The sequence below is a fragment of the Triturus cristatus genome, chromosome 3_1 (assembly GCF_964204655.1).
Source record: "Triturus cristatus chromosome 3_1, aTriCri1.1, whole genome shotgun sequence".
Classification (NCBI taxonomy): domain Eukaryota; kingdom Metazoa; phylum Chordata; class Amphibia; order Caudata; family Salamandridae; genus Triturus; species Triturus cristatus.
The window spans coordinates 527,726,835-527,754,419 of NC_140583.1; the positions used below are offsets into that span (position 1 = coordinate 527,726,835).

The window sequence follows — 27,585 nt, forward strand, 5'->3', positions numbered from 1 at the left end:
AATGATGCTAGTGTTATACAGTTCCGACTAATCTAGGAGGGCTGCGTATTTAGAACAGGAAAACCTCTTAATACATAGTCTGAGTCTTTTTTATAAAATCTGTAAATATCCTAAACTTTTATAGTTAAAGTTTTGCAGTGTGAATCTTTCTGGATTCACTATGCTGTGAATTATTCCGCCATCTAGTGGTTGGGTCCATAATTGTTGTATTTCTTCTCTTTTTTTCTTTTCTTCGTGGCCTAGGTGGGCGTCGACATACCACCATTTGGTTCCCTTTCGTGACTTCGACGCGCTTCCTCCGGAAGCTCCCACTTTAGGTCGCCATCTTTAGATTCTTTTTATCCGCTTTTGGTCTGGATCGTCAGTGAAGGAGCTCCACAACTTTGGGGAGAAGAATCCATGGAAAACAACAGGAAAATTGAAAAATCACTGTAGAACATATCGGACTACGAGACACGCAACGGGGACAACGAAAGAGGAGAGAAACCTCTAGAACTTAGTTCTACAGAGAATGCACACGCAGGGGACTCCCTGGGCACAGTGATGGACAAAATACCCTTTAAATTTTGCGCCAACTGCCATCACAAGTACGCGCAGAAGTATCAACACCCTGTTTGCAATCTCTGCCTGCTGCTCGACCATCGAAGCGAGGACTGAAACGCCTGCGTGGCATTCACTCCGAAGACCCTCCGAGTAAGAGAGAGGCAAAGAAGGGCAAACTACAACATGCAGGGTTAGGGGACACCTCCATCGCTCCGAGATTCGGGCCTCTCCAGTGGAGAAGAGGACAACATCGCCGGAGGACGCCACAGTCGTTGAGGTCGAAAAGAAAACGCGGAAGGAGGTAAGAGAGTCGTCAAACCCCTGGCACTCCACTGATACTCGAAAGAGTCAGTCCAAGTCCTCGGAAGGAGCATTGCCGTCAAAATACTCTACATCCGCAACTGCATCCAAGGACTCAAAAACGGCGAAAACCCAAGATAAGGCAAAGGCATCAAAGAGCAGTCTCGAAACGGACTCTTTGACGTCGAAAAATGAACGTTTGAAAGCGGCTTCTACTTGGACGTCGACAACCGCGATGCGAGAGGCTGAAACTCATGACGCGGAACACATGTCCGAGATGGAAAAGAAAAAGAAGGGGCTCAAGGCCGAAATGGCGAGCATCTTGCAACGCAAGAGGGACTTTGACGAGAAGATGAAGCAGTTCACTACTCCGCCGAAGCCCAAAGGTGCACCGAGGACCATCAACTAGTCGAGTAACAGGAGGAGGAAGACCTGTATTACGGCGATGCCGAAGGTGAGGAAGACTAACAAACTTACCAGGGCTCGACATCCTCGGAGGCGCAAGACTTGCAGTGGCATGATCTCGAAGCCGAATCCCCTATCCTTCGAGGCCTTTGCTGCCGGACAACATGGGAATCTACAACTAGGTAATTAAGAGGGCTGCAGGCACATATGGAGTGCAGCTAGAGGAGGAGAAACCTCAATCTTGCTTCCTGTTGGAGGCATTACCATCCCAGACAATAAGCCTGTTCCTACCCATGCTCCCAAGTGTGCTGGACCAGGGGAAGGAGGTCTTCAAGGAACCTGCAATGTGTAAATCAGTAACTCCAAGGGCTGAGAAGAAATACAAACACTATTCTAAGAACACTATGTATATTAGGGGATCCGTACCAGCGGATTCAATCATAACATCCCCTGCTAGGAAGAGGGCCAATATACCCACAAATACAGTACCACCTCCAGACAAGACGAGCGGTAGAATGGACCTAATGGGGAGGAAATTGAAAGGAGTGCGGCGATCCAATGGTGCATCGTCAATTCTAATGCGCTCATGAACAGGCACGCATACCAGTACTGGGAGGAAGTGGGCGAACTCCTAAAACATCTGCCAGAGCAATACCAGAGAAGGGTGAGCCACCTGGTGGAGGAAGGCAAGAACATGGCTAATACATGTCTGAAGTCGGCCCTGGATGCAGCGGAGACATCAAGCAGGCAGATGATGCTGGGGTTAACTGAGAGATGGCATGCCTGGTTAAGAATTTCAGGCTTCAAGACTGAAGTACAAAACCACATCCTCAACACACCCTTCAACGGGGAACAGCTTTTCGGTGCTCCAGTTGACGAGATACTCAATCAGGTCAAGAAGTCCAGTGAGACAGCTAGGCCCATGGGGGCACTACAGTTCAGAGGAATGAGAAGATTAACACTGTTAGACCTGTCAGCCCTTTGGGTGGTCCCTCCTCATCATTATTTATTTTGTCCCACTTTTGCCTCAAACCCTGTTTGAATTTTTCCTTTTTGGGAACCACCAGACTTTTTCGTGTTGCTACAGATTCAGGGAGCCATTTTAGCTACCCCTGAAACTTCTGTCTGAGGGCCTGGAGCACAAAATGGTGGCCACCTGTGACATCACCAGCATCCACTGGAACCTACCAGCACCTTCCAGAACATTCCAGGAGATTCCAGAACTCTGTGACAGTTGGAGACCGTTTAGAATGTTGGGAGGATAAGAGAGGCAGTTGGAGCTGGCAGTTGGCACCTGACTGGTGAAGAGAGAGGAGCACAACAGTGAAGGAGGAAGGAGTGAAGCAGCAGGGGTGGAAACTTGTGCCTGGAGTGGGGTCCATAAACCCACCCTTGATACTTGTCCCTACTGATGGATCCCAGCCTATAGCCCTGTGTGGGAAGAAGACAGAAGAAACTTATCCTAAGGACCTGGACAGCAGGAACAGGCCTTAGAACCAAGAAAACAGCAAGATTCTGACCTGAGAACTGGTTTCCCTGGAGTCCGGCGTCGAGTAGCCTGAAGACCTGGAGCCCGAGGTGGAGAAGCGGCGCTGACTGAAGTAGCAGACGTCGTACCCGGAGCCGCCTGAGGTCGTGAGAGGGCGCCGACGAAGGTCGTGAGGAATACCAGAGGTCGAGGAGGAAGTGAACCGAGGTCGAGCGAGCGGCGTCATCGGAGGAGTGAAGTCCGCCCTCCGGAGTCGTCGGAGACCGAGGTAGAGGAGCACCGGAGGTCGGGAGTGAGGATCGCACTCCGGAGTCGCCCGGAAGCTGTGTGGAGGAGCACCGGAGGTCGGGGGTGAGGATCGCACCCCGGAGTCGCCGGAAGTCGACATCGAGGCCAGGCCGGCCGACGTCATCGGAGCCGAGAGCGCCATCGGACCGGAGCCGCCCGAAGTCGACATCGTGAAGAGACTGCCCGACGCCGTCGAATCGGAGGTCGAGATCGAACCGAGGCCACCGACATCGGACCGGAACCGCCTACCGGCGTCGACAAAGAACTGACATTGTGCCGAGGCCGCCGAGACCGAACCGGAACCGCCTCACGGCGTCGACACGACTCCAGCGGCGTCGGAACATCAGAAAAAGGGCAGTAAGTGGAGTAGAGGGCGCCTAAGGCCCTGTGGAGACCTGAGAGACTGCTCTAAGGGGCTAGGGAGGTGCTGAAACCAACCTGACTGTGCCTGGGGTGAACTGGGACTAACCTAGAGAGGTTGTGTGGAGAGAGAAAGCCAGGGCACTGGTATTCCCCCCTTTGATCTACCTCAGTTTAGGCCTCAGCCTTGTCCCAGCCAGGGAGTAGCCCCCCTCAAGCCTTCCACAACCCTACAAGCTGTGCCTGGGCCAAATCAGCCCTTAAGAATTGAAGTGTCATCTGATTACATGAGTGTTGCTGTATACTTTTAATTAATTATTGGGGGTACTGTATTTATTGAGTTTTTACCTATTTATTGCTTCACTATATTTATAGGTCCACAGGACTTGTTGGTGTACAATATTTATTGGTACAGTATTTATTGCCTCAAAGTATTTAATTGTCTGTATATATTGCACTTGTATTTATGCCCTGTTATTTATGATCACCCCTCTTTATTTCATCAAACAGCCAATATTTATTTGACCTGCACTAATTGAAACTTGTATATTGTGATTGACCTATTTATTTTTCCAATCAGCAACTAAGAGAAAAAGATAAAGAAAGAATATTTTCATAATTTTTACGGTGTAGAGTCGTTTTTGGAACGGATGCACGCATGGTTATTGTATGGGTATATTGTATGCTTAGCACTGCGCCTGTTTCCTGACCACTCGAGCCAAGCTACCACAGTGTGTTCGGGGAGTCCACCACCACCCTGCGGAGTGGGAGTGGGCTGTTTCCAACATAAATTGGTGTTCAGTGGTGGGATAGAGCTGTGCCTACATATACTCAACAATAACTGTGGGTAGTCCATAGGCCTACACCGGGAGTTTTCTCAAAGCGGCCTTCCTAATTGTGGGTTTTTGCTTTTTCCAAATTTACTCTGGTGGTGGGAGGAGGTATTATTAAAGGTACCCCCCTGCATTGTTACTGCACAAAACCTGTCCTCTAACCTGAGTGGGCAAGATGGAGTTTGTTCTTGAAAATCTAGACACGTACACTGTGGCCCAACTCAGGGAGTTTTGCCAGCGAGAGGGGGTGTACTGTCCCCCAGGAGCAAAGAAGGGTGCACTTCAAACCAGCTTAAGGGCTTGGGGGGAGGCACGCAGGGAAAGCAAGGCTGAGGAAGAAGACAGGGATGGAGAGCCTGACCCCGAGGGGGCTGAGATGTACCAACCTGAGGTGGGGAACCTGTCCGCAGGGCCCAGGACACTTTCTAGGAAGGGCAGCACTGTCTCTAGCGGGGGCTTATCCAGCGTGGAGTTAGCAGATCGGAGAGAGAAAAGACAGCTCACATGGGATTTAGCAAAGCTGGAGAAGGAGAAGGAGGAACAGAGGTTGGCTCATGAGACGGAGAAAGAGAGGATGGCTCATGAGATAAGACTGAAAGAGATAGAGCTTCAGATCCTAAGAATTGGAGCACCAACTGTTCCTAATGGTGGCAGCCAAATCCAAGAGTCCACCAGGGAACCCAAACCTTACCTGCCAAAGGACATAGTAGCTAGCTATGGGGCGGGTGACGACATCGCCAAGTGGCTAGCAGCCTATGAGGTCTCGTTGAGGGCCCATGGGGTTCCAGTGAAGTACTGGGGAGGGGGATTGTATAAGTACATGCCTCCAGCTGGTAGGGATGCTTTATTGGCCCTCGAAGAGGATGAGCAGACCCACTACCCCACCATGAAACTGGCGCTCATCAGAAAGTTTGGACTAACACCTGAAAAGTACAGACAGAAGTTCAGGGGTAGTCACAAACTGGGCACACAGAATTGGGTGGACTTCCTGGACTATGCAAAGAAGGCACTGGAAGGTTGGATTCAGGGCAGTGAAGTAAGGAACTACGAGGAGCTGTTTGACCTAGTACTGAAGGAACACCTACTCGAGAAATGTTTCCCTGAACTGCGGCAACACCTGGTGGATAGCAAGCTGACCAGCCCCCGGAAGCTTGCTGAGGAGGCGGACATTTGGGCTAGTACCCGGGTGTCCACAAGGGGGACTGGAGGGGATACTCAAAAGGCCGGACAGGGCGCCCCCCAGAAGAAAGAAGGAGGGGAAAAGAAAAAGGAGTTCTCCAAAGGCCCCCAAAATAACTTCCAAGGGAAGGGAACAGGATTCACCTCTAAGGCTAACCCACCCAGAAACCCTAATCCTGGCCAGAGTCAGCAGCCAAGGGTTGTCCATTGCTACGAGTGCGGTGGCGTTGGACACTATAAAGGAGATCCGAAGTGTCAGAAACGATCACCCCCTCCCACTGGAGGAAAGCCCCCCGGAGTAGCTAGTGTAGTGCTCGGGGAGGAGATGCCCTTAACTAAGGGAAGGGAGTGGGCGGGTGTCACTTTAGTGTCCCTGGGAGAGCGGGAGATGGTTTCTAAGATCCAGGTGCCCGCCAATACCGCAAAGTATGGGCAGTGGATCACCATCAACGGCCAAAGAGGGGAGGCTCTGAGAGACACAGGAGCCAGTATGACTATGGTGCGTAGCCAGCTGGTGTCTCCAGAGCAGGTAATTCCCGATGTACTCCACCCAGCCGCGATGGCTGACGGCAGAACAGGCCACTATCCCGTGGCCGAGGTTCCCTTTGAATGGGGGGGGGTTGCAGGTTCACTTCGAGTTGCCGTAAGCCCTGCCGTGCCAGTCGATTGTCTGCTGGGCAATGACATGGAGCACAACGCTTGGAAGGAGGTGGAATACCGGACTCACACCGAGATGCTGGGTACACCTGACTGGGCCTGTGTTAGCACAAGGTCCGAGACTACCCGAAGAGGGAGTTCATTCCGGCTGGAGCCTGGAACAAAGGCCCAGCCAGCTGCCAGTCAAGGGAAGAACCGAGGACAGGAGGAGCCTGCCTCGGCGTCTCCACCCCGTAGGACGGATAGGCCACCGGAGGTGGTGGGCCAGGAGTCTGCGGAGGGGGACGTTACCAACCTGGAGGACCTACCCATCCCGGCCGAGTGGCACGTGGAGGGAGGCCCGTCCAGGGAGGAATTCTGCCAGGGCCAGAGGGAGTGCCCTACCCTTGAGGGGCTGAGGCGACAGGCCGAAGCCCAGGCAGCAGGGAACGTTGAAGGGAACTACAGTGTTTACTGGGAGGATGGCCTCCTCTACAGTGAACCCAAGGCACCCCTACATGGATCGTCACGAGCCTTGGTAGTTCCTCAACGTTATCGAGCCTTCCTTTTAGAGTTGGCTCACGAGATACCATTGGCAGGACACCTGGGGCAAGACAAGACCTTCGCCCGTCTTGTCCCACACTTTTATTGGCCTCAGATGAAAGTGTCGTCCGATACCTACTGCCGGACATGTGTGTCTTGCCAAGCCAGTGGGAAAACAGGGGTGAAGCTGAAAGCTCCCCTGGAACCACTTCCTGTCGTTAGCACCCCCTTTGAAAGGGTGGGCATCGACATTGTGGGTCCATTAGATCCACCGACTACAGCTGGTCACAGGTTTATCCTGGTTCTGGTGGATCATGCCACACGGTACCCAGAGGCAATACCTCTGAGGACCATAACAGCACCTGTTGTGGCTAGGGCCCTGATGGGAATCTTTACCCGAGTGGGTTTTCCCAAGGAAGTTGTGTCCGACAGGGGGACCAACTTCATGTCAGCATATATGCGGGCAATGTGGAAGGAGTGTGGAGTGACCTACCGGTTCACAACTCCTTACCACCCCCAGACCAATGGTCTGGTGGAAAGGTTTAACAAAACCTTAAAAGGCATGATCAGAAGTCTGCCTGAAAGCCTGCGGAGGAAATGGGACGTCCTCCTACCCTGTTTACTTTTTTCCTACAGGGAAGTGCCACAGAAGGGAGTGGGCTTCAGCCCCTTCGAGCTTCTGTATGGGCACCCTGTACGTGGACCTCTTAACCTGGTGAGAGACGGATGGGAAAGAACTCCCAGAAAGCTCCCCCAGGATGTGGTGAGCTACATGCTGGCCTTCCGGAGCCAAATGGCTAAGTTGTGGAAGCAAGCTTCTGACAACTTGGAAGCCAGCCAAGCAGTAATGAAGGCGTGGTATGACCACAACGCTCACCCGGTGGAGTTGGAGCCTGGCCAGAAGGTGTGGGTGATCGAACCGGGAGAGCTTAGTGCCCTCCAGGATCGCTGGTCAGGACCCTTTGAGGTGTTGGAGAAGAAGGGTAAGGCTACCTACTTGGTGGACCTGAAGACCCCTCGTCAGCCCCTGCGGGTGCTGCATGCCAACCGCCTCAAACCCCACCACGAGAGGCCCGAAGTCATCTTGATGATGGTGACTGACGGAGGAGAGGACGTGGAAAGCGAGCCTCTCCCTGATCTGTTTGCGTCTCAGGAAAAGGATGGGTCGGTGGAGGGAGTGATTCTCTCCCCATCTCTAACTCCTGAACAGCAGGAGGACTGTCGCCAGGCCCTGGGGCAGTACTCTTCGTTGTTCTCCCTTGTCCCGGGTAGGACTCACCTGTGCGTCCATGACGTGGACACAGGAGACAGCCCACCTGTGAAGTCCAAGATCTACCGGATGTCAGACAAGGTGAAGGCCAGCATTCATAGTGAGGTCACTAAGATGCTGGAGCTAGGAGTGATTGAACCTTCTAGCAGCCCCTGGTCCAGTCCGGTGGTGTTAGTACCAAAAGCTGCACCACCGGGTGCCCAACCAGAACTGAGGTTCTGTGTGGACTACCGGGGACTGAATTCAGTGACAAAAACTGATGCTCATCCGATCCCTAGGGCGGATGAATTAATTGACCGGCTGGGAGCTGCCCAATATCTAAGTACCTTTGACCTTACATCGGGGTACTGGCAGATCTCTTTGACTGATGGAGCAAGGGAAAGGTCAGCCTTCTCCACGCCCAATGGCCACTACCAGTTCTGTGTGATGCCCTTTGGGCTCAAGAACGCACCTGCCACGTTTCAGCGCCTGGTAAACCAGATCCTCACCGGAATGGAGAGTTTCTCTACTGCTTATCTGGATGACATAGCCGTCTTCAGTAACAGCTGGGAGGATCACTTGCGTCACCTGCAAGCTGTTCTCCAGGCCCTGAGACAAGCTGGATTGACGATCAAGGCCAGCAAGTGCCAGATCGGGCAGGGGTCGGTAGTGTACCTTGGACACTTGGTGGGTAGGGGAACGGTGCAACCCCTCCAGGCGAAGATCGAGGCCATCATGGCCTGGGAACCCCCCAAGACACAGACTGAGGTCCGAGCATTTTTGGGCCTCACGGGATACTATCGCCGCTTCGTGAAGGGGTACGGTACCATCGTAGCCCCTCTCACGGAGCTCACGTCCAAGAAACAACCTCGACGGGTAGTCTGGACGGAGGCTTGTCAGCAAGCCTTTGAGAAATTGAAGAAAGCCATGTGCGAGGCCCCGGTCTTAAGGGCCCCAGACTTTTCCAAGAAGTTCATTGTCCAGACAGATGCATCAGAACATGGCATTGGGGCAGTGTTATCGCAACTCAACGAAGAGGGTCTGGATCAACCCGTGATCTTCCTATCCAGGAGACTACTTCCCAGGGAACAGAAGTGGAGTGCAATAGAGCGTGAAGCCTTTGCAGTGGTATGGGCTCTGAAGAAGTTGCGGCCATACCTGTTTGGCTCGCACTTCCTAGTTCAGACCGACCACCGACCCCTTCGTTGGCTGATGCAAATGAAGGGGGAGAATCCCAAGTTGTTGAGGTGGTCTATTTCCCTACAGGGGATGGACTTTCAGGTGGAACATCGGCCTGGAGTGGACCACGCCAATGCAGACGGTCTCTCAAGGTATTTCCGCCTTAGTGATGAGAACTCCCAAGGGGTTGGGTAGCTCTCCCCACTTTCAGCTGGGGGGGACGCGTGTTAGACCTGTCAGCCCTTTGGGTGGTCCCTCCTCATCATTATTTATTTTGTCCCACTTTTGCCTCAAACCCTGTTTGAATTTTTCCTTTTTGGGAACCACCAGACTTTTTCGTGTTGCTACAGATTCAGGGAGCCATTTTAGCTACCCCTGAAACTTCTGTCTGAGGGCCTGGAGCACAAAATGGTGGCCACCTGTGACATCACCAGCATCCACTGGAACCTACCAGCACCTTCCAGAACATTCCAGGAGATTCCAGAACTCTGTGACAGTTGGAGACCGTTTAGAATGTTGGGAGGATAAGAGAGGCAGTTGGCAGTTGGAGCTGGCAGTTGGCACCTGACTGGTGAAGAGAGAGGAGCACAACAGTGAAGGAGGAAGGAGTGAAGCAGCAGGGGTGGAAACTTGTGCCTGGAGTGGGGTCCATAAACCCACCCTTGATACTTGTCCCTACTGATGGATCCCAGCCTATAGCCCTGTGTGGGAAGAAGACAGAAGAAACTTATCCTAAGGACCTGGACAGCAGGAACAGGCCTTAGAACCAAGAAAACAGCAAGATTCTGACCTGAGAACTGGTTTCCCTGGAGTCCGGCGTCGAGTAGCCTGAAGACCTGGAGCCCGAGGTGGAGAAGCGGCGCTGACTGAAGTAGCAGACGTCGTACCCGGAGCCGCCTGAGGTCGTGAGAGGGCGCCGACGAAGGTCGTGAGGAATACCAGAGGTCGAGGAGGAAGTGAACCGAGGTCGAGCGAGCGGCGTCATCGGAGGAGTGAAGTCCGCCCTCCGGAGTCGTCGGAGACCGAGGTAGAGGAGCACCGGAGGTCGGGAGTGAGGATCGCACTCCGGAGTCGCCCGGAAGCTGTGTGGAGGAGCACCGGAGGTCGGGGGTGAGGATCGCACCCCGGAGTCGCCGGAAGTCGACATCGAGGCCAGGCCGGCCGACGTCATCGGAGCCGAGAGCGCCATCGGACCGGAGCCGCCCGAAGTCGACATCGTGAAGAGACTGCCCGACGCCGTCGAATCGGAGGTCGAGATCGAACCGAGGCCACCGACATCGGACCGGAACCGCCTACCGGCGTCGACAAAGAACTGACATTGTGCCGAGGCCGCCGAGACCGAACCGCCTCACGGCGTCGACACGACTCCAGCGGCGTCGGAACATCAGAAAAAGGGCAGTAAGTGGAGTAGAGGGCGCCTAAGGCCCTGTGGAGACCTGAGAGACTGCTCTAAGGGGCTAGGGAGGTGCTGAAACCAACCTGACTGTGCCTGGGGTGAACTGGGACTAACCTAGAGAGGTTGTGTGGAGAGAGAAAGCCAGGGCACTGGTATTCCCCCCTTTGATCTACCTCAGTTTAGGCCTCAGCCTTGTCCCAGCCAGGGAGTAGCCCCCCTCAAGCCTTCCACAACCCTACAAGCTGTGCCTGGGCCAAATCAGCCCTTAAGAATTGAAGTGTCATCTGATTACATGAGTGTTGCTGTATACTTTTAATTAATTATTGGGGGTACTGTATTTATTGAGTTTTTACCTATTTATTGCTTCACTATATTTATAGGTCCACAGGACTTGTTGGTGTACAATATTTATTGGTACAGTATTTATTGCCTCAAAGTATTTAATTGTCTGTATATATTGCACTTGTATTTATGCCCTGTTATTTATGATCACCCCTCTTTATTTCATCAAACAGCCAATATTTATTTGACCTGCACTAATTGAAACTTGTATATTGTGATTGACCTATTTATTTTTCCAATCAGCAACTAAGAGAAAAAGATAAAGAAAGAATATTTTCATAATTTTTACGGTGTAGAGTCGTTTTTGGAACGGATGCACGCATGGTTATTGTATGGGTATATTGTATGCTTAGCACTGCGCCTGTTTCCTGACCACTCGAGCCAAGCTACCACAGTGTGTTCGGGGAGTCCACCACCACCCTGCGGAGTGGGAGTGGGCTGTTTCCAACAAACACCTTCAAGAAGAACAGCGGGTATGGGGAGCCACCAACCTGTGACACCACACCAAAGCTTCCAACAGAGTTATCAAGGTGGTAACCAGGGCCAACAGCAGGGACAGCAGCAGCAAAACTGGCAGTACCAGCCCGAGGACAATCCTTTCGATGGCGCGCACGAGGAAGCGGAAACGGATAGAGAGGGGTTCGACAACCTACATCCAAGTGACTCCGCTGTAAGACCAACTCACACCCAGTCAACATCTCTAGGGGTGCAGCAAAGGATAAGACAAAGCCGAGAACTAATTCAAGACCAACAACAGTTCCTCCAGCATATAACACTGGTAGTAGGCAGGATAAAACACTTCTTCCAGGAGTGGAGGAAGATCACATCAGACATATGGATACTAAACCTCCTACAATACGGTTACTGTATAGAGCTAGAAAAACCACCTCCAAACAAGAGACTGAACAGCAGAGTACACTCCGCAAAGGAGCGTTCTCATTTACTTCAAGAAGCACAGGAACTTCTAAACAAAAGGGCCATAGAAATAGTACCATCCAAGAAACGGAACACTACTTCCTCATACCAAAGGTGGACGAAACCTTACGACCAATTCTGGATTTAAGGTTCTTTAACAAGTTCATAAAAACTCAAAGATTCAAAATGACATCTCTTCAAGAAGTAAAACCCCAAATACAGGAAGGGGATTACATGGCAACTATCGACTTAAAGGACGCTTACTTACACATCCATATCCACAGCAAACACAAACATCTACTAAGGTTTATGATCAACAAGACTCACTACCAGTTCACAGTGCTGGCATTCGGACTCCAATCCGCACCAAGGGTATTCACAAAATGCCTGGCAGCCGTTGCAGCACACTTAAGGAGGCATGGAATACATGTATACCCGTACCTCGACGACTGGCTGGTAAAAGCAAACTCATACAACCAATGCAAGTGGCACATGCAAGAGATCATACAAACACTATTCCAACTAGGGTTTTCAATCCATTGGGGAAAGTCATCAATAGAACCAGAACAGGTGAAGATAGTCTTAGGGGCGGAGATCAACACCATACAGGGCAAGGTGTTTCCGAGCACAAATAGAACTTTGGCAGTATTGAAGGCGACATGTCTTTACCACAAGGGTCAAGCTCTGACAGTGAGGATAGTGGGCAAACTGATGGGAATGATGGCGTCATGCATACATTTGGTCCCAAATATCTGCCTCCATATGAGTCCATTCCAAGAATGGATCCAACAACAATGGTCACAGGCTACATGGAGTTGGGAAGATCTAGTGGTTGTCACACAAGCAGGACAGCAAGAAATAGCGTGGTGGAAGAAGAACATAACACAAGGAAAACCATTCACACAGCTAACTCCTACAGTGACCATCACAACAGATGCCTCCCAGGCTGGGGTGGGGAGCACACAAAAACACACTCCAGGTAAGGGGATTGTGGTCATAACAGGATGCGATAAAACATATCAACTACCTAGAGCTGAAGACAGTATCCCTAGCCTTAAAAGCCTTTCAGAAACAACTGTACGGATGCAGGGTACTAATCCAAACAGACAATGCAACCACCATGTTCTACCTCAACAAACAACAAGGAACACAATCAGTGACACTATCAGTGCTAGCACAGGACATAAGAAGATGGGCGGTTCCAAGGCAAATAGACTTGCTAGGAATGCATGTACCAGGAAAGGACAATGTGGAAGCAGACAGGTTCAGCAGACAGACGTCCGCATCCAACGAATGGGAAGTCAATCAACCAGAAATCCAGAAGATATTCGACAAATAGGGAACCTCGTAAATAGACCTATTTGCAACACACCAAAATGCCAAAACCTCGCTTCCAGATAACCGTGTAAACGGTCCCTAGGGAATGCGCTATGGATAAGCTGGTCAGGGACATTAGCCTACGCTTTTCCACCGATACCACTGCTACACAAGATACTAAACAAATGCAGAATTAGCAACATGATGCTAATACTGATAGCACCTCAGTGGGCCAGACAAGCCTGATTTCTCACAGATTATGGAGATGGCACAAGCACCTGCACACAGGTTCCCCACAAGAAAGGACCTGTTAACGATGCAAAACGGAAGGGGGCTACACCCAGAGCCTGAGACCCTCAGCCTAGCAGCATGGCTCCTGAAGACTTTGTGTTTGCTGGTAGTTTGAGGTGTGCAAACTCTATGGCGGTGCTAAGAGAGGCAAGGAGGCCTACCACAAGGAAGTGCTACGTAGCAAAGTGGAAAAGATTCTCCGAATGGTGCATTAAGGAGAAACTACAGAGAAGGATTACCAAGGAAACAACAGTACTGAAGTGCGTAACACATCTACTACAAAATCAACTAAGCTACACATCACTAAGGTTGCACTTAGCGGCAATAGTGGCTTACACAAGTGGAGAAACAGGGAAGAGTGTCTTTACTTCCCAAGTAGTAAAGAGATTTCTAGAAGGGGCAAAAAGGATCGCACCGCCAAACAGAATGCCACCTCCAGCATGGAACCTCAATGTAGTGATAACTCAATTGATGAAGACACCATTTGAGCCTATTCATAAAGAAACACTGCATATGCTCACGCTAAAGACAGCCTTCCTAGTAGCTATCACATCACTACAAAGAGTAAGCGAATTGCAAGCGCTAACACTACAAGGGCCCTACCTACAAATACACAATGACAGGATCGTAATGAGACCGGACCCACATTTCATGCCAAAGGTGGTGTCAAGGTTCCACATAAACCCAGACAATACAAATACCAAGTTTTTCCCAAAAAACAACCACAAGCACAGAAACGGCGTTACACACACTGGACGCCAGGAGGGCAGTAATGTACTATATAGAAAGGACAAAAGAATGCAGGAAAACAAAGCAATTCTTTGTGTCTTTTGCCAGCAGTTTTCTGCGACGACCAGTTACCAAAAATACCATCCATTGCACAATGGATTGCACAAACCATACAATTCTGCTACAAACAGGCAGGGCAAGAATTACAAGGAGCATCACATGCTCACCCAACAAGGAAGAAAGGAGCAACAATTGCTTTTCTAGCAAATACGCCTATTCAAGACATTTGCCAATCAGCAACACGGTCCTTAGTGCACACGTTCACTAAGCTCTGCTGCGTAGATATTCAGATGAACAAGGAAGTACAAGTGGGACAGAAGGTCTTGCAACACATATTCAGTAGCCAACGCTCATCTTCCACCCAGCCACCACAAACCTAGCAAACCGCTACAAAGTCTATGCACAGCACAGTGAATCCAGAAAGATTCACGCTGCAAAACGTATAGTTTCTTACCTGTCGGTGTAGTTTTGCAGCTTGAAGACTTTCTGGAATCACTAGCGATCCCACCGTTCTCCGCCAGAAAGATGAGACAGGAGTAAGAATATTAGAATATTAAAACAGGACGAACAATATTAAAGGAGAAGAAACATTTTAAAAAAGAATCCGAAGATGGCGACCAAAAGTGGGAGCTTCTGGAGAAAGCGCCTAGACGTCATGAAAGGGCACCAATGGTGGTATGTCGGCGCCCACCTGGGCCACGGAAAAAAAGAGAAGAAATACAACAATTCCGGACCCAATCACTAGATGGTGGAATAATACACAGCATAGTGAATCCAGAAAGTCTTAAAGCTGCAAAACTGCACCGACAGGTAAGAAACTATACGATATTGTCGGTAACCTCGAATGTGACTATCAGATTCCAACAAAATCTTGGAAACAGATCTAACCGTTTCCTTTGTCACTTTTGCATGTCCAAAATATCACAAAGAAAAGATAAAATTTTGCTTTTTCTGTGGTGTGGAATTTAATAAAATATCTACTTGTCCATGGGGCAGGTTGCTTAAAACATCTACTTGTCCTGTAACAAAATCCACTTGTCCCTTTTGTGCCATGTAATGCACTGACAAATTATGGCAGCAATCTCCTATAAGAGCTCTGAAATAGCCTCCCTGATTATGCCAGGACTTCTTCCATAGTAGGGGTTGAATACTAGCATTTCCCTTATGTTGCCACGTTTCCGCAGATCTACATACTGGGACTGAATGTAATTGTAAGCAATAGTTCCAGGTTGGAATTCCCTTTTCAGCCTGTGCAAACCTACTAACATGCATGTTTTAAGGGTTTTCACCAACTCTTCTCTAATCTTTTCATATACTGAGAAAGGTTGGAAATGTACTCCCGACAATGGCAGACGTAATACTACTTCCAGGGTTGGGAACAAAGTCGTTGGAGGGAAAGTGAACTTCAAACACTCAGATTTTCGCATGAGCAAATCTACACCTGCGTATTTGCTCATGGTAAAATGCAGTTCACAAATATTTTATAGCAGTAATATGTCTTTGCCTACTTCTGTAGAGTTTTGTGAATTCACGAAAGCTGTATATCTGCACTTAATGCAAGGACATTGGTGCACGTTCGAGACTTTATTTAATATTTGGGCCCCTAATTTGGTCTGGCATGAACCATGACATTTTGTGTTTGTAAAAATTCTCTCTCTCTCTCTCTCTTTCAATCAACTAGCTACACGGTGAGTGACAGCATTCTGTTCTTTCAAAAGGAGCATATCGACACAGTCATTTTTTTTAGTGCCAGGAACTACTGTGACAATGTGTGCTTTTTGAGACCAAAAAACTAATTTTGCTTTTGCCAAGGTTTTTTTTAATGGTTAGGGCCCGGCAGTTCCCACACAATAAGATTTTACAGAAACCATGCCAAAACAAGTCGCGCATTGACAAAACCAAAAGACTAGCCAACAATTTCAGACCTACTGCCCTTACTAATGCTTGTTTATTCGTATGTTTCCCATAATCGTATTAAAACTGGTTACTCTGATTTTCCATTATGAATATTTTGGGGAAATACAAGCATGCATCAACACATTTTAGTAAATGATGCTGCAAAGAAATGGTACCTAACATTTTACAGTAGCTTAGCGAAATGTTTTTGAATTCTTTTTTGTGAACATTTTATCTTGAAAGCAAAGAGTCATCAATCTTGCTTTCAAGCTTCTGCAAATATTTGCATCTAATCGGAGAGCATTCTGGGAGCATTATACATAGCCTCATATTGCTAAACATTGAAAATGTGTGTATACATTTTTATAATGGAATCTCTGTCAGTAGTGCATTCTGAGCTTACAACATTTGCTTTGAGCACTCCACCTTATAGTAAATGCTTTTCATTAATGAACCATAAATACAAGTTTGAACAGCATTAACACATGAACACAAATATTACCTTAACTGCAATCAGTGCCTTTCTCTGAGCCATAATGTGGTACTGTAAACTGGCAGCCAAAGGGTTTGTGCTGCCGGGGTTTGGGCCTACTTTTCCCAAAGACAAAATACACATGAAAACTTGTTGTCCTTGACCCCAAACAATATGTCCTGGGCGTCAGGCTATGGAATTCCACATACCTGCTTTTTCAAACCTTTATTAAAACGTTCTAATCTTTGCAAATGAAACATGAACTGTGATTGTAAGAAAGATGAGACATTATTGTAATGAGCATTGGAATAGTGGAAAATACAAACAATTCAACCATGGTAGTTCATAACCGTGCTAATGTTATTACTCCTATCTGTTGCAAGGCTCTATGCTAAAGAGAGCATATCTGGAGTACCCATCTGCACGGTCTGTTGGAATGACCTAACCCTATACCTTGATAGTGTATGTTAGGAAGCCAGGATTCGTGCATCCACAGATGCACTCCGGAATGTACAGCTATCTTCCATATCAGGATGAAGGTCGGGGACAGCCAGTCTGCATGTCAGCAGCATTCCGTGATTACTCTGGCGTACTGTTACTAACATGCTTTAAATATTCATAAGGCAAGCTAATCAAACTGTGTAAAAAGTGCAGAACAGTGTTTTTATTAGACTGAAGCAGAAATGTTGCCTGTTTGCGAGCACAGAAAATAAAACAATGCTTCTATCTAAATTTTTGCGACCCTAGAACTAACTGCGCAGACTACATGGAGACAACGCCTACCCAAAAAAAATGTGAAAAGGGCTGTTCCCACAATAGAAAGCCATGCACAAAGCACTATTAGAAAATGAGGATAAGTTAGCAGGAGAACTAAAATGAAAGTTAAACGCAAGTCGCATAACACCCTCCCCTTTGTCGAAAAAGGGACGATTAAAAAAGAAATTAAAAATATGTCAAATATATCAAAAGCAGTGCGTTATGTTTCTTTACAAAGCCTTGCATTTTGCATAAAAACAATAACGCAAAAAGCAGATGCCAAAAGCAATAATGGCAGGTATGGGAACACATGGAGAGAAATATTACCTTTCAGTTGGAAATGGTATGGTCCAAAGCTCTGTTTTTAATATAAAATCAGGTCCTTCGGTGGTCATATAACTGAAAACACAAGATTTGAAAAAAAATATTATTGTCCCAGGTGCTCGTGGAAGACTATTTATATGGATTGGAATTTAAAGAATGCTAAAGTGAGTCAGATATTTTACTGACCTCTGCTGGTCATTTTCTATCAAGAAAGTTAAATAGAGGCAGTTGCCAGAAAATCAGCAGAAAGCAATTCTGGTATTTTACTGACCTCTACTGGTCGTTATGTATCAATACAGTTAAATAGAGGCAGCTGAGCAGGAAAAAAGTCCCTAAGCGGAAGCAGACCAGCCCTAGGGCTGATCTCCAGAGCCCATAAAGTACATACACTTATAATTATATACTAAGAGGTCTCGAATACTCGACCTAAAAAAAAATCAGGCACTCGTCCCATCATGACACAGCCCCTGCAGTGTGCAAATTGAATTACTTTAAACAGATATTTCCCTGAGTTATTGCGTTCTTTTAGACTGAAAGAGGCTAATCCTGCTCACTGTTACCGAGCTGTATTATCTGAAAATAAAGGACTAACTCAAAGAAATGTTGGGTTAAATTCATTCACTTTATGCACTGCAGGTGCATAAAACAGGATCTTTGGTCTCTGCTGAGCCATCAAATCCATTCATGATATGGCCCATGGAGAAGGAAAGGTGAAAGAAGGGAAGAACACTAAGGGAGAGAGGACATTAAGAGGCAGGAAGCACACAGAAATTGAAAGCAGCCAACAGGAGACACCGGTAAAAGGAACAGACAGGCAAGCAGGCCTTACTGAGCATGAGTGTATGGTTGTGTATCATCCACAGAAGCATAGCACTCAAGATATCAGAAGATAAAGGGAAGCATTGACTGAGGCTGATTACACAGGGTAGCAGAGCATAGGCAAGACAGGCAAGCAGGGCAGCCAGGGACACAGAGGAGAACATGCAGAGATACACTGGAAACAAAGTGCTTACTTAAGCTTTGTAGAGAAAGAAGCAGCACACGGAGAGAAAGGGAGAAACCAGGAAAGCAGAACACTCAGAGTGGCAGAGGAAGCGGGGAGCTAGGGCACCCAGTAAGAAAAGCTCACAGGGCGGGACAGCACACAAGGAAACAGCGCTCTGATCACACAGGACTGTAAAGTATGGTGAAGCATCCTACTCCGGGAATCAGAATTCATGGGCAGCAGAGCACATTGAGAGCCATGACACACAGGAAACAACACACTGTGGGGAGAAGAGCATGTATTGAGCCATGACGCACAGGAAACCTAACACTCTTGGAAGAAGAGCACATAGAGGGCCATGACACACAAGAAACCTAAAACTTGAAGAAGATGAGTACATAGAGAGCCATAGCACACATAAAACAGAATTCTCAGGGAAGAAGAGTACATGGAGAGGAATGACACACTGGGAACGTAACACTCATGGAAGAAGAGCAGGTGGAGATCCAGGGCACACAGGAAACAGAACACTCCGGGATGAAGAGCACATAGAGGGCATGGCACACAGGAAACAAAAAACTCTTGGGAGAGGATCACATAGAGAGCCATGACACACAGAAAACAGAATTCTCAGGGAAGAAGGGTACATAGAGAGAAATGACACTGGAAACGCAACACTCGTGGAAGAAGAGCACATAGAGGAGCATGACAAGCAGGCAACAGAACACTGAGGAAAGAAGAGCGCATAGAAAGCCATGACACCAGGGGTGTCTTCTCCACTTGGGCGGATGAGCGTCCCCCCACTTCTTTCTCACAGTGCGAGAAAGCCAAAATATAAAATGGTAATAACTTTTAGTTATTAACATTTTATGTTTTCTTTGCACATTGCGGGCAGGCCGGTGGATAGGGCTGCTCTGCTATTTGAGCTGGGCTGGAGAGGAGTGGTTTGCCCACTCCTGAGTGCGCAAAGACTGTTTGGTCGGCCCCCCCGAGCCACCCAAACCAGTCATGCGCACTCTGCCCTTCTCCATGTAGGCTGCAGTGCAGCCCGCGTGAAGAACATGGCCACCCCATTAGCCCCTGGCTGAGCACCGTCCCAACCAATCACAACTCTGCTTGCAGCATTGTGATTGGCTATGGGGAGAGAGCCTGACTGCCTACTTCCTGTTACTGTTGGAAGCAGGAGGGCAGGAGTAGTGAATACGCAAGACCCGGCAGAAAGGTAGGTTTAAAAAATAATTATTATGACCCATCCCCCGCCCCCACCCCACGCCGGCCGCTACTGCATGACACACATGAAATAGACTACTCGGGAATAGAGGGCCATGATACACAGGCAACAGCATACTAAGGGAAGAAGAGCACATTGGGATCCGTGGCACCCAGAAACAAAACAATCAGAGATGAAGAGCAAATAGAGAGCATGGCACACAGGCAACAGAACACTCTGGGAAGAAGAGCACACAGAGGGCCATGACACACAGGAGACCTAGCACTCTGGGAAGAAGAGTGTTAAACGGGGTCTCTAGTTGGCAGGGGTATGTACCGTAGTCCAAGTAGGGATCACCGGTTCCGACAGGATAGGTCTCAAAATACCCTAGACCACCCTCTGGTAGCTTGGCGCAGAGCAGGTAGGCTAACCCCAGGAGGCAACGCGTAAAGTACTTGTGCAACACACCCCCACAATAACACAGTGAAGATACCACAAAAAGGACACTAGACCAGTTTTTATAAAAATAAAAGCATCTTTATCGATGTTTTAGGCAAGATCAACAATAAAAATTCAACATATAGCAGGAGCTCTTATGAGCAATGTTTGCTGACAGTGTTCTGTGGAAAGGAAGCAATCTTGCAGGTCTTGGTAGTCCTTTAGGCAAACTGTGTAGTTACCAGTTCAGTCTCGGGGCTTATAATAAGAAAAGAAAATGTGCACAGGGACTGTATTCCTCCCAGTCCCCAGATAAGGGTCTTTTAGTGTGGGATTCCCCCGCCCACTCTTTGGCTTACGTAAGGTGTCTTTCAGTGGAAATACTGCCACAGGGGTTTAGGTTTTCAGGGTTAACATGCCCCCGCCGTGCTTACTGAAAGTATGCTGCCCCCAAAAAGTCAGGCTGTTACTGGTAATCGGCCCCTGCTGTATTTAGTGCAATGGCCCCGGTCCCAGCTGATCCAGGCGGGAGGCCGCGAGCGCTCTCCCGCAGTACTGCACCCCCCCTCACCTCAGGTGGTAACACGCATGCTCCCTGGCCCTAGCGGTTACCGGGAGGGGGCACGGTCTCTCCTTGTCTTGACACCGGCAGCAGCTGGGGACGGGTCTGGACGCCTCGCGCTTCCTCGGCTCCGGCGCGACTTCCCTGGGTGACGCTCTCCTGTTGCTGGGCAACTTCCGGCACCAATCCTAGTGTGGCTTCCCTCTGACGACAGCGGGGGGGAATCCACGCGGTGCTCCTGAGACTCCCGGGCCGGCGGCGGTGATTTCTGGCTCCCAGCGCTTCAGGTTACAATGCGGTTAGGTGCCCGGGCAAACTTCCGGCAGCGGTGAACTTTGGCTCCCAGCGCTTGCAGGATACAGCGCGTTCAGGGTACCGGGCGGCGGCGGTGATTTTCTGGCCACAGCACTTATTCCGCAGCGCTTACAGGTGACAGCCCGTTCAGGGACCCGGGCGGCGGCGGTGATTTGCACACCCAGCGCTGCAGAGGCAGTTTGAGGGAAATAAAATGTTGTTGCCTTTATGAATCTCCCATTAGGCAGGGGAACAGTCAGTAGTAGATTATGGAGACACTCTGGAGATGTTGCTTCAGTCTCCCTGTCAGGGCAAGATCAGCCGGCAATAGGGCAGCTCAGCAAGTTGGGGCAGCAGTTCCTGGGAGCAGTCAGCCTCAGCAGTGTAGCAATCCTCCCGGCACAGCAGTCTACACTCCAGCAGAGATTCTTCGTGGTCCAGTAGTGTAACAAGGATGTGTGGCCTGGACCCTCCCTTTTATTCCCTGGTGCCCAGTCACTAGAAGGGGGCAGAAGCTTCTGGAAGGGTCTAGGGGGTTCTGGTGTGTTCCCTGCCTTCCCTGACCTGGCTCCTGGCTGTCTACAGTGACAAAGGCAGGGTCGTTAAGCCTATTATGGGGCAGCCGGGCCCATCCTATTCATGTGTAAAGGTGTGCATCACCACTCCCTCCTAACAGCCCAGGAAGACTATCAGCATGCAGATAAAAGGTGGGAGTCTGCAGTGCACAAACTAAGTGCAGGCAGGAAAATGTCCGCTTTCTAAAAGTAGGATTTCTAAAGCAGTAGTGCCCAAACCCCATATACCACTAGAGAGGGTTCCCCCCTACGATTCCAACTATACCAAACATGACATACTTATTAGGTCTCAGTCAGAAGTTATCCCATAAGGGTGTTCCCAATGTTAACCTATTAAGGGGTAGGCCTCACTGCAGTAGCAGAGGCCTGTGGCAGGTATGCCAGTGTCACTGTGACGAGGGGGAATTGAGGAAGGACCCCCGGGGCACCAGGTCACCGCTGCCGGTACTGACTCTACTCTCACCTGAGAGGAGGGGCTTGAAGGACCCAAAAGCACCGGAAGCGGACACAGAAGGAGAGGAGCGGAGCGAGAGCGAGGAACATAGCGAGGAGCAGAGCGAGGAGCGGAGCAAGAGTTAGGAGCAGGGCGAGAGTGAGGAGAAAAGCGAGGAAAGGAGCGAAGGAGAAACAACGGCAGAAACCAGAGGCTACGCCGGGACGTACCCCAAGGAAGGACCCGAGGACGAGGCAGCCGGGGCCCGTGAACCGGGTCTCGGCTTCAGGCAAGTGCTAGAGGAAACCAGGAGGTCCCTCGTGGGTTGGTGGCACGCACAGTTGGCCTACTCCGGCTTATAGACAACCGCCGATAGGGATAGTGGGTGGGCAGCCTTTAAATCATCCCCAATGGGACACACCTGACGATAAGGCCCCGGGGACGACGGAATCGAAAAGCCCACACCCTAGAGGGAATAAGGGGTTGGGTACACTCCGGGTCGGTGTTCCACTCTGAAGTCCATACCCTGTAGAGGAATGGACCACCTCAACAATTTGGAATTTTCGCCCCTCATTTGCATGAGCCACCTGAGGGGCCGGTGGTCGGTCTGAATCAGGAAGTGAGAGCCAAACTGGTATTGCCTCCGCTTCTTCAGAGCCCAGACCACTGCGAAAGTTTCTCTCTATCGCACTCCACCGCTGTTCCCGGAGGAGTAGCCTCCTGAAGATGTAGGCCACCGGTTGGTCCAAGCCCTCCTCATTGAGTTGCGAAAGGACTGCCCATATGCCATGCTCGGAGGCGTCTGTTTGGACAATGAATTCTTTGGAGAATTCAGGGGCCCTTGAAGAAATCAAAATCTTCTCAGGGGATTCACTGATACACCTGGTCCTTTTAAACCAACAAAGAAGAGATTTGCACAGAAGCTGTAATATAAAAGACATCTTTTTTATTAACCTCAGATGAGGGAGATTGCATCACACAGTACCCTCAAGTCACTGTAGGAGGCATTCTAAGGAGTACAGAGAACAGGGGCCTTATATACCCACACAGGGGCTCAAAAGAATGCGGTACAAGTACACATGAGAATAGTTACACACATAGATGGTCATACAGAAAATGCACAGTCAAATGCCAGAAAACTCTTTAAAATAATATGCCCCTTTAAGAAGGGTCTCTTCTTTGAATAAAAAATAAATCCCTGGTGCCTAGTAGGGGCATTCCTGCTGCACGATCGCGACACCATGCGCGATCGTGCAGTAGGACTGCCCTGCAAAAAGACATTAGGACATTAGGATTCATCTTATTGATGTACCCCTCTTTCCTCTCCCTCGATGCCGAAAATGCACCCCAATTTGCCAGCGCTCCACCCCCCTGCCCCCTCCGGAGCAAAGAAACTTACCTGCTTCCTGCTGGATGCCTGGAAGCAAATGGCTTCCAGCACGTCCGGCTGTTCCTGATGACGTTGGCGTGTGCTGTCATCATGGGATTGCCGGGGTTGGGGTCGGGGTGGCAGTGGAAACTCTTCCGCTCCCATCCCCCTTTGTGGGGGCTAGATGGGCTGCCCATGGGGGGAGGGCCATGACGTAGCGGTTCCGTCATGAGCACACGCCCACTGTGGCTCATGATGAAACCGCTCCGTCATGAGCATAGAAGGGGTTAAGATATAGTAGATTTAAGATTCAGTAGATTTAAAATTCAGTAGATTTAAGATTCAGTAGATTTAAGATTCAGTAGATTTAAGATTCAGTAGATTTAAGATTCAGTAGATTTAAGATAGTTTATTGAAGATACAGTAGATTTAAGATACAGTAGATTTTAAATACAGTAGCTTTGATCGGGACTTATAGCCCCAGATTTCTCACCTTAGAATAGTCCCCAGGCGTCCAACTTTATCAATTTTCCAGCATATATTTTAATAAGCGGTACCCCTGTGTCCCGGTAGGTGGTGTAGTTTGGCTCCGTGTACCGCCGTCCACGCCAGAAGTGACGTGTACGGTGCCTACATAGGCGCTACCTCTTTACTTTCCGTGCCAGTCAGCGCATATCTAGAGAGAGCCACCCAGTCACCTTTTGACTGGCCTTTTTTCAACCTTTTGGTGAAGAAATGTTGGGATTTAATCTCCTGGTGTGCAAGATGTCCACTAGACAGGCAGGTTTTAGACCATGCGGCGCCTATCACAGGAGATACTGGTGACAGACCAGTAGTTGGTTTACCACTGGTGGTGGTAGCGTGATCACAACACCAAGACATACAGGGATTGCTGCCCCATACATCCTAAAGCGCTGAGGAGCTATCTCTCAAGTTCCGTGCTGCCCGGCGTCTAATGACTCCAAGATGCTCCATTTGTATGTCGCGAGTAACGTCTCAAGATCGTTTTTGAAGTCATGCCTGGCGATCGTCATCCCACTCCAAGTTGTCGGGTAAGCACAAAAAGAAGTAGTAAAAGGGGTCTTCGACTGCGCCGCGCAACTCTAAGGAAGAGTCGCACGGATGTCCGCACTCTCATGATTGAGCCTGCATCTGTGTCCTCTCTGTGCCTCCCTCAATTTCAGGGAGGCAGAGACCCCTAATGTAAGGAATTCTATGAGGCCCTGCACCTCATCGTTTGGTGGACCGACCTCTCTGGATTGTTCTCAGGCCCCACCTGTCCAGTAGGGGCCCCAACTATTGTTCCGCTGACTGGTCATACCTCTGACCCCCAGTTGGACCCCTGGGATCTATTGACTAATCCAGAGCGGTGCTAGTCGAATGACCTCGATCTTCCCCTGTGCCCTCTACAGCGCTGACTCCATCAATACTTATCGATGGTGCTGCCCTAATCATTCCCTACTCCAATATGGAGTCGGACCGCCCTCATCCAACTCTGTCGTCGACTCCCTATATCGGAGGCAGGGCCTTATTACTATGACAGGCCTGGAATGGGTGATGAGTGGGAGGGTTCTGCGACCCTTATTTTTATCAAATATTGGAAGAGCCCACGGACACCTGGAATGAGGGTCTGCATATATCAGTGAACTGGTCACCTCCCCAGACACTGGCCTGATCTCTACCCCTACCTTGGCTATAGTGGAGGGTGCCTCATTTGCAGTGGTGGTGCAAAAGGTTGGCTGATGTCCTGACCTTACCCTACCCTCCGTAGCAGTAGGAGCTTCAGCCGGGAGTTGCCCCCACAGAACCATTGCTCCCATTTAATGAAGCCCTTACTCTATCTCACCGCAGATACCTCACTGCCCTCCCACCTCTCCAGTCTGTGGAATGGTCTTTCTTAACATTTACAAAGGTCCTAATGTTAGTATTCAGTACACTAATAGCAACATTTGTTAGCACGTCGCGCCTGAGGTTACAGAAAAGGAAGAATAAGAAAATGATGTCCGTGCACAGGAGTTTTGATTGTATGCCGCTATGCTCCGTCACTTCCAGAGTGGTACAGAATTAACACCGAGCTGTCTGGCACCGCCTTGCAGCACACTAGAGCATTGCTGCAGAAAGGTTTTTCTGGTCCAGTCTGGTGCCTAGGGTGACAAATCTATGGTTGGATTATCCACCAGATAGAGCGTTATCAAACATAAGTAACCTGTTCTACTTCAGGTAATACTTTTTTCGCATGGGATTCATCTTATTGATGTACCCCTCATTTGTGCTGCATGACAAAACTGTACTTAATGGGGACATCTATGTTATTGTCGTTAGGCAACTTATATTTTAAAAAGTAATTTGTGCACTTTTTGCTCTTTTTCACTGTGCTAAAAATATAACGCAATTAAAAACCTATTATCAGATAATTATCTGGGCGATTTAAGATGCGTATGCTTCGTGGTTTCTGTGATACTTTACTCCCTTTTTTCCCATCCATGTGCAGATAACTTTTTAAACTAACTACGCGAGGCAAATTTACGATCTTAGTTTTGTTTCATAAATGGACGTGGGACTGGGTCTTGCTTTTTGTTAAACAAAAGATGTGGGCGAGAATTAAAGTTAAATATGTATTGATTGAAGTTGGTGGGGTGTGAAAGTCCTTGCCGACTAAGTGGTTAAGTCTTTGTTTAATTATTCAATTTAACTTTAAATCATGCATTGCTGGTCTGACTTAGTAAAAGTAAAGTGGGGGGAAAAAAACCTTAAACCTTCTGTTTTACTAAAACCTGTTGTCTATTTTGTACGTTAGGCATGCCAGGACAGTGGAATTATTCTACAGTTGTCTTGGAACCTGTATCAATGAACCAGCGCTTTCTGCAGCATCCAGTGACCATTACTTTGAAGGGAACCGTTAAGGATTGGAATTTGCAAGATACGTGCACGTTGAAAACAGACAGCTGGGTGCTACGACATTCTAATCTACACGATTTTGAAGTTGGAGGTCTATTTCTACACATTTTACAAAAACTCTCTGATGACCATTTGCATATGGTAAATTTGGTTCGTAATACGTTTTCAACAATTGTCAAAGTGATGTCATTTAATATCAAAACGTGTAACAACAGGGTTTTTAAGGTCTGGCCTAGATACAGCTTTAGCTATTTTTCTCGCCACATGTGTTCCCAAACAGTCTTAAATATGGTTAACTTTCGATGGGCTTGCTTAATTCATTTGTCTCCGCGTCTCATTCAACACTTAGCTACTGCCACCACAGCCTACATCATTAGGTAATGGGTCAGCTGACTTAAGACACTGGCGCTCTCTACTGCGAGTGAGGAAATTGTGCTCTTGTAGATGGGCACATCCATTTGGAAACTAGTTCAATTCAGTGCTTTGGTTGGTAGGCTAGACTCGGTTTATAATGTTTTTATTATTTTACTTGTTAGTATATTTGTTTTTTGCAAATGTGAACGCTTCATTTAGACCTCTTTTCTTTATATTTCTTTCCAAATAAATATAAATAAGTGCAGGCTTGCCAAAGCTAGACCTCTTGGCTTTTGCCAATGCTTCTTTATTAAATTAAATTACAATATACATTTGATACAAGCATCTTATTTGTCGGAAGAAAAACATTCTCCTGTACCAAGGTAAAATGAAGCAGAAATGGTTCAGAGAATATTAGCTCTCTATCCAGAAAATCTTTAAACTGTCACTGGAGGGTTTCACCGTGTTTTAAAGTTCTTGAATTTCACACATTATTCTCAATACCAGTTTGCTTTCATTGAAAGTTCAGAGCACATAGTATTTATAATGTAATTTTTGAATGGTGCTACACTGTAAAGTTAATTTCCTCAACGTGAAGTTGATCCATGATTTATCCAGTAGAATTCAGTTCGGCACCACTTTGCAAGAATATAAATATATAAGGGCTCGGAAAATCCACTCGACCGCTCGCATATGCGAGCTAAATCTAACGAGGTCGAGCTGTTTTTACGTCCTACTCGCCCTTTCTGGCGAGTAGGAAGACAAAATAACTTTTGTCATCCGTCTGTGAAAAGGTAGCAAATGTGACGCTAACAAGATTTAAAGGCAATTTTATTGCTCACAAAGTTAATGAGCAATACTTTTACTTTTACTTTCTTTCTTTATTCGGTTTCACAAAATAGAAAAACCATAAAAGCAATATATCAGTTAAAAACATATTCTCACAAAAAAAGCAGTTCCATACT

General features: G+C 48.4%; 1 protein-coding gene across 2 annotated transcripts in view; it reads left to right on the forward strand.

Moving 5' to 3' along the window:
* TICRR (TOPBP1 interacting checkpoint and replication regulator) overlaps positions 1-27,585 on the forward strand; it is a 586,714-nt gene that overhangs the window by 47,041 nt on the left and 512,088 nt on the right. For both annotated transcript variants that reach the window (XM_085644448.1, XM_085644450.1), the window contains exon 3: positions 26,166-26,407. In XM_085644448.1, the coding sequence (XP_085500574.1) occupies positions 26,166-26,407 (242 nt within the window). The remainder of the gene's footprint in view (positions 1-26,165; positions 26,408-27,585) is intronic.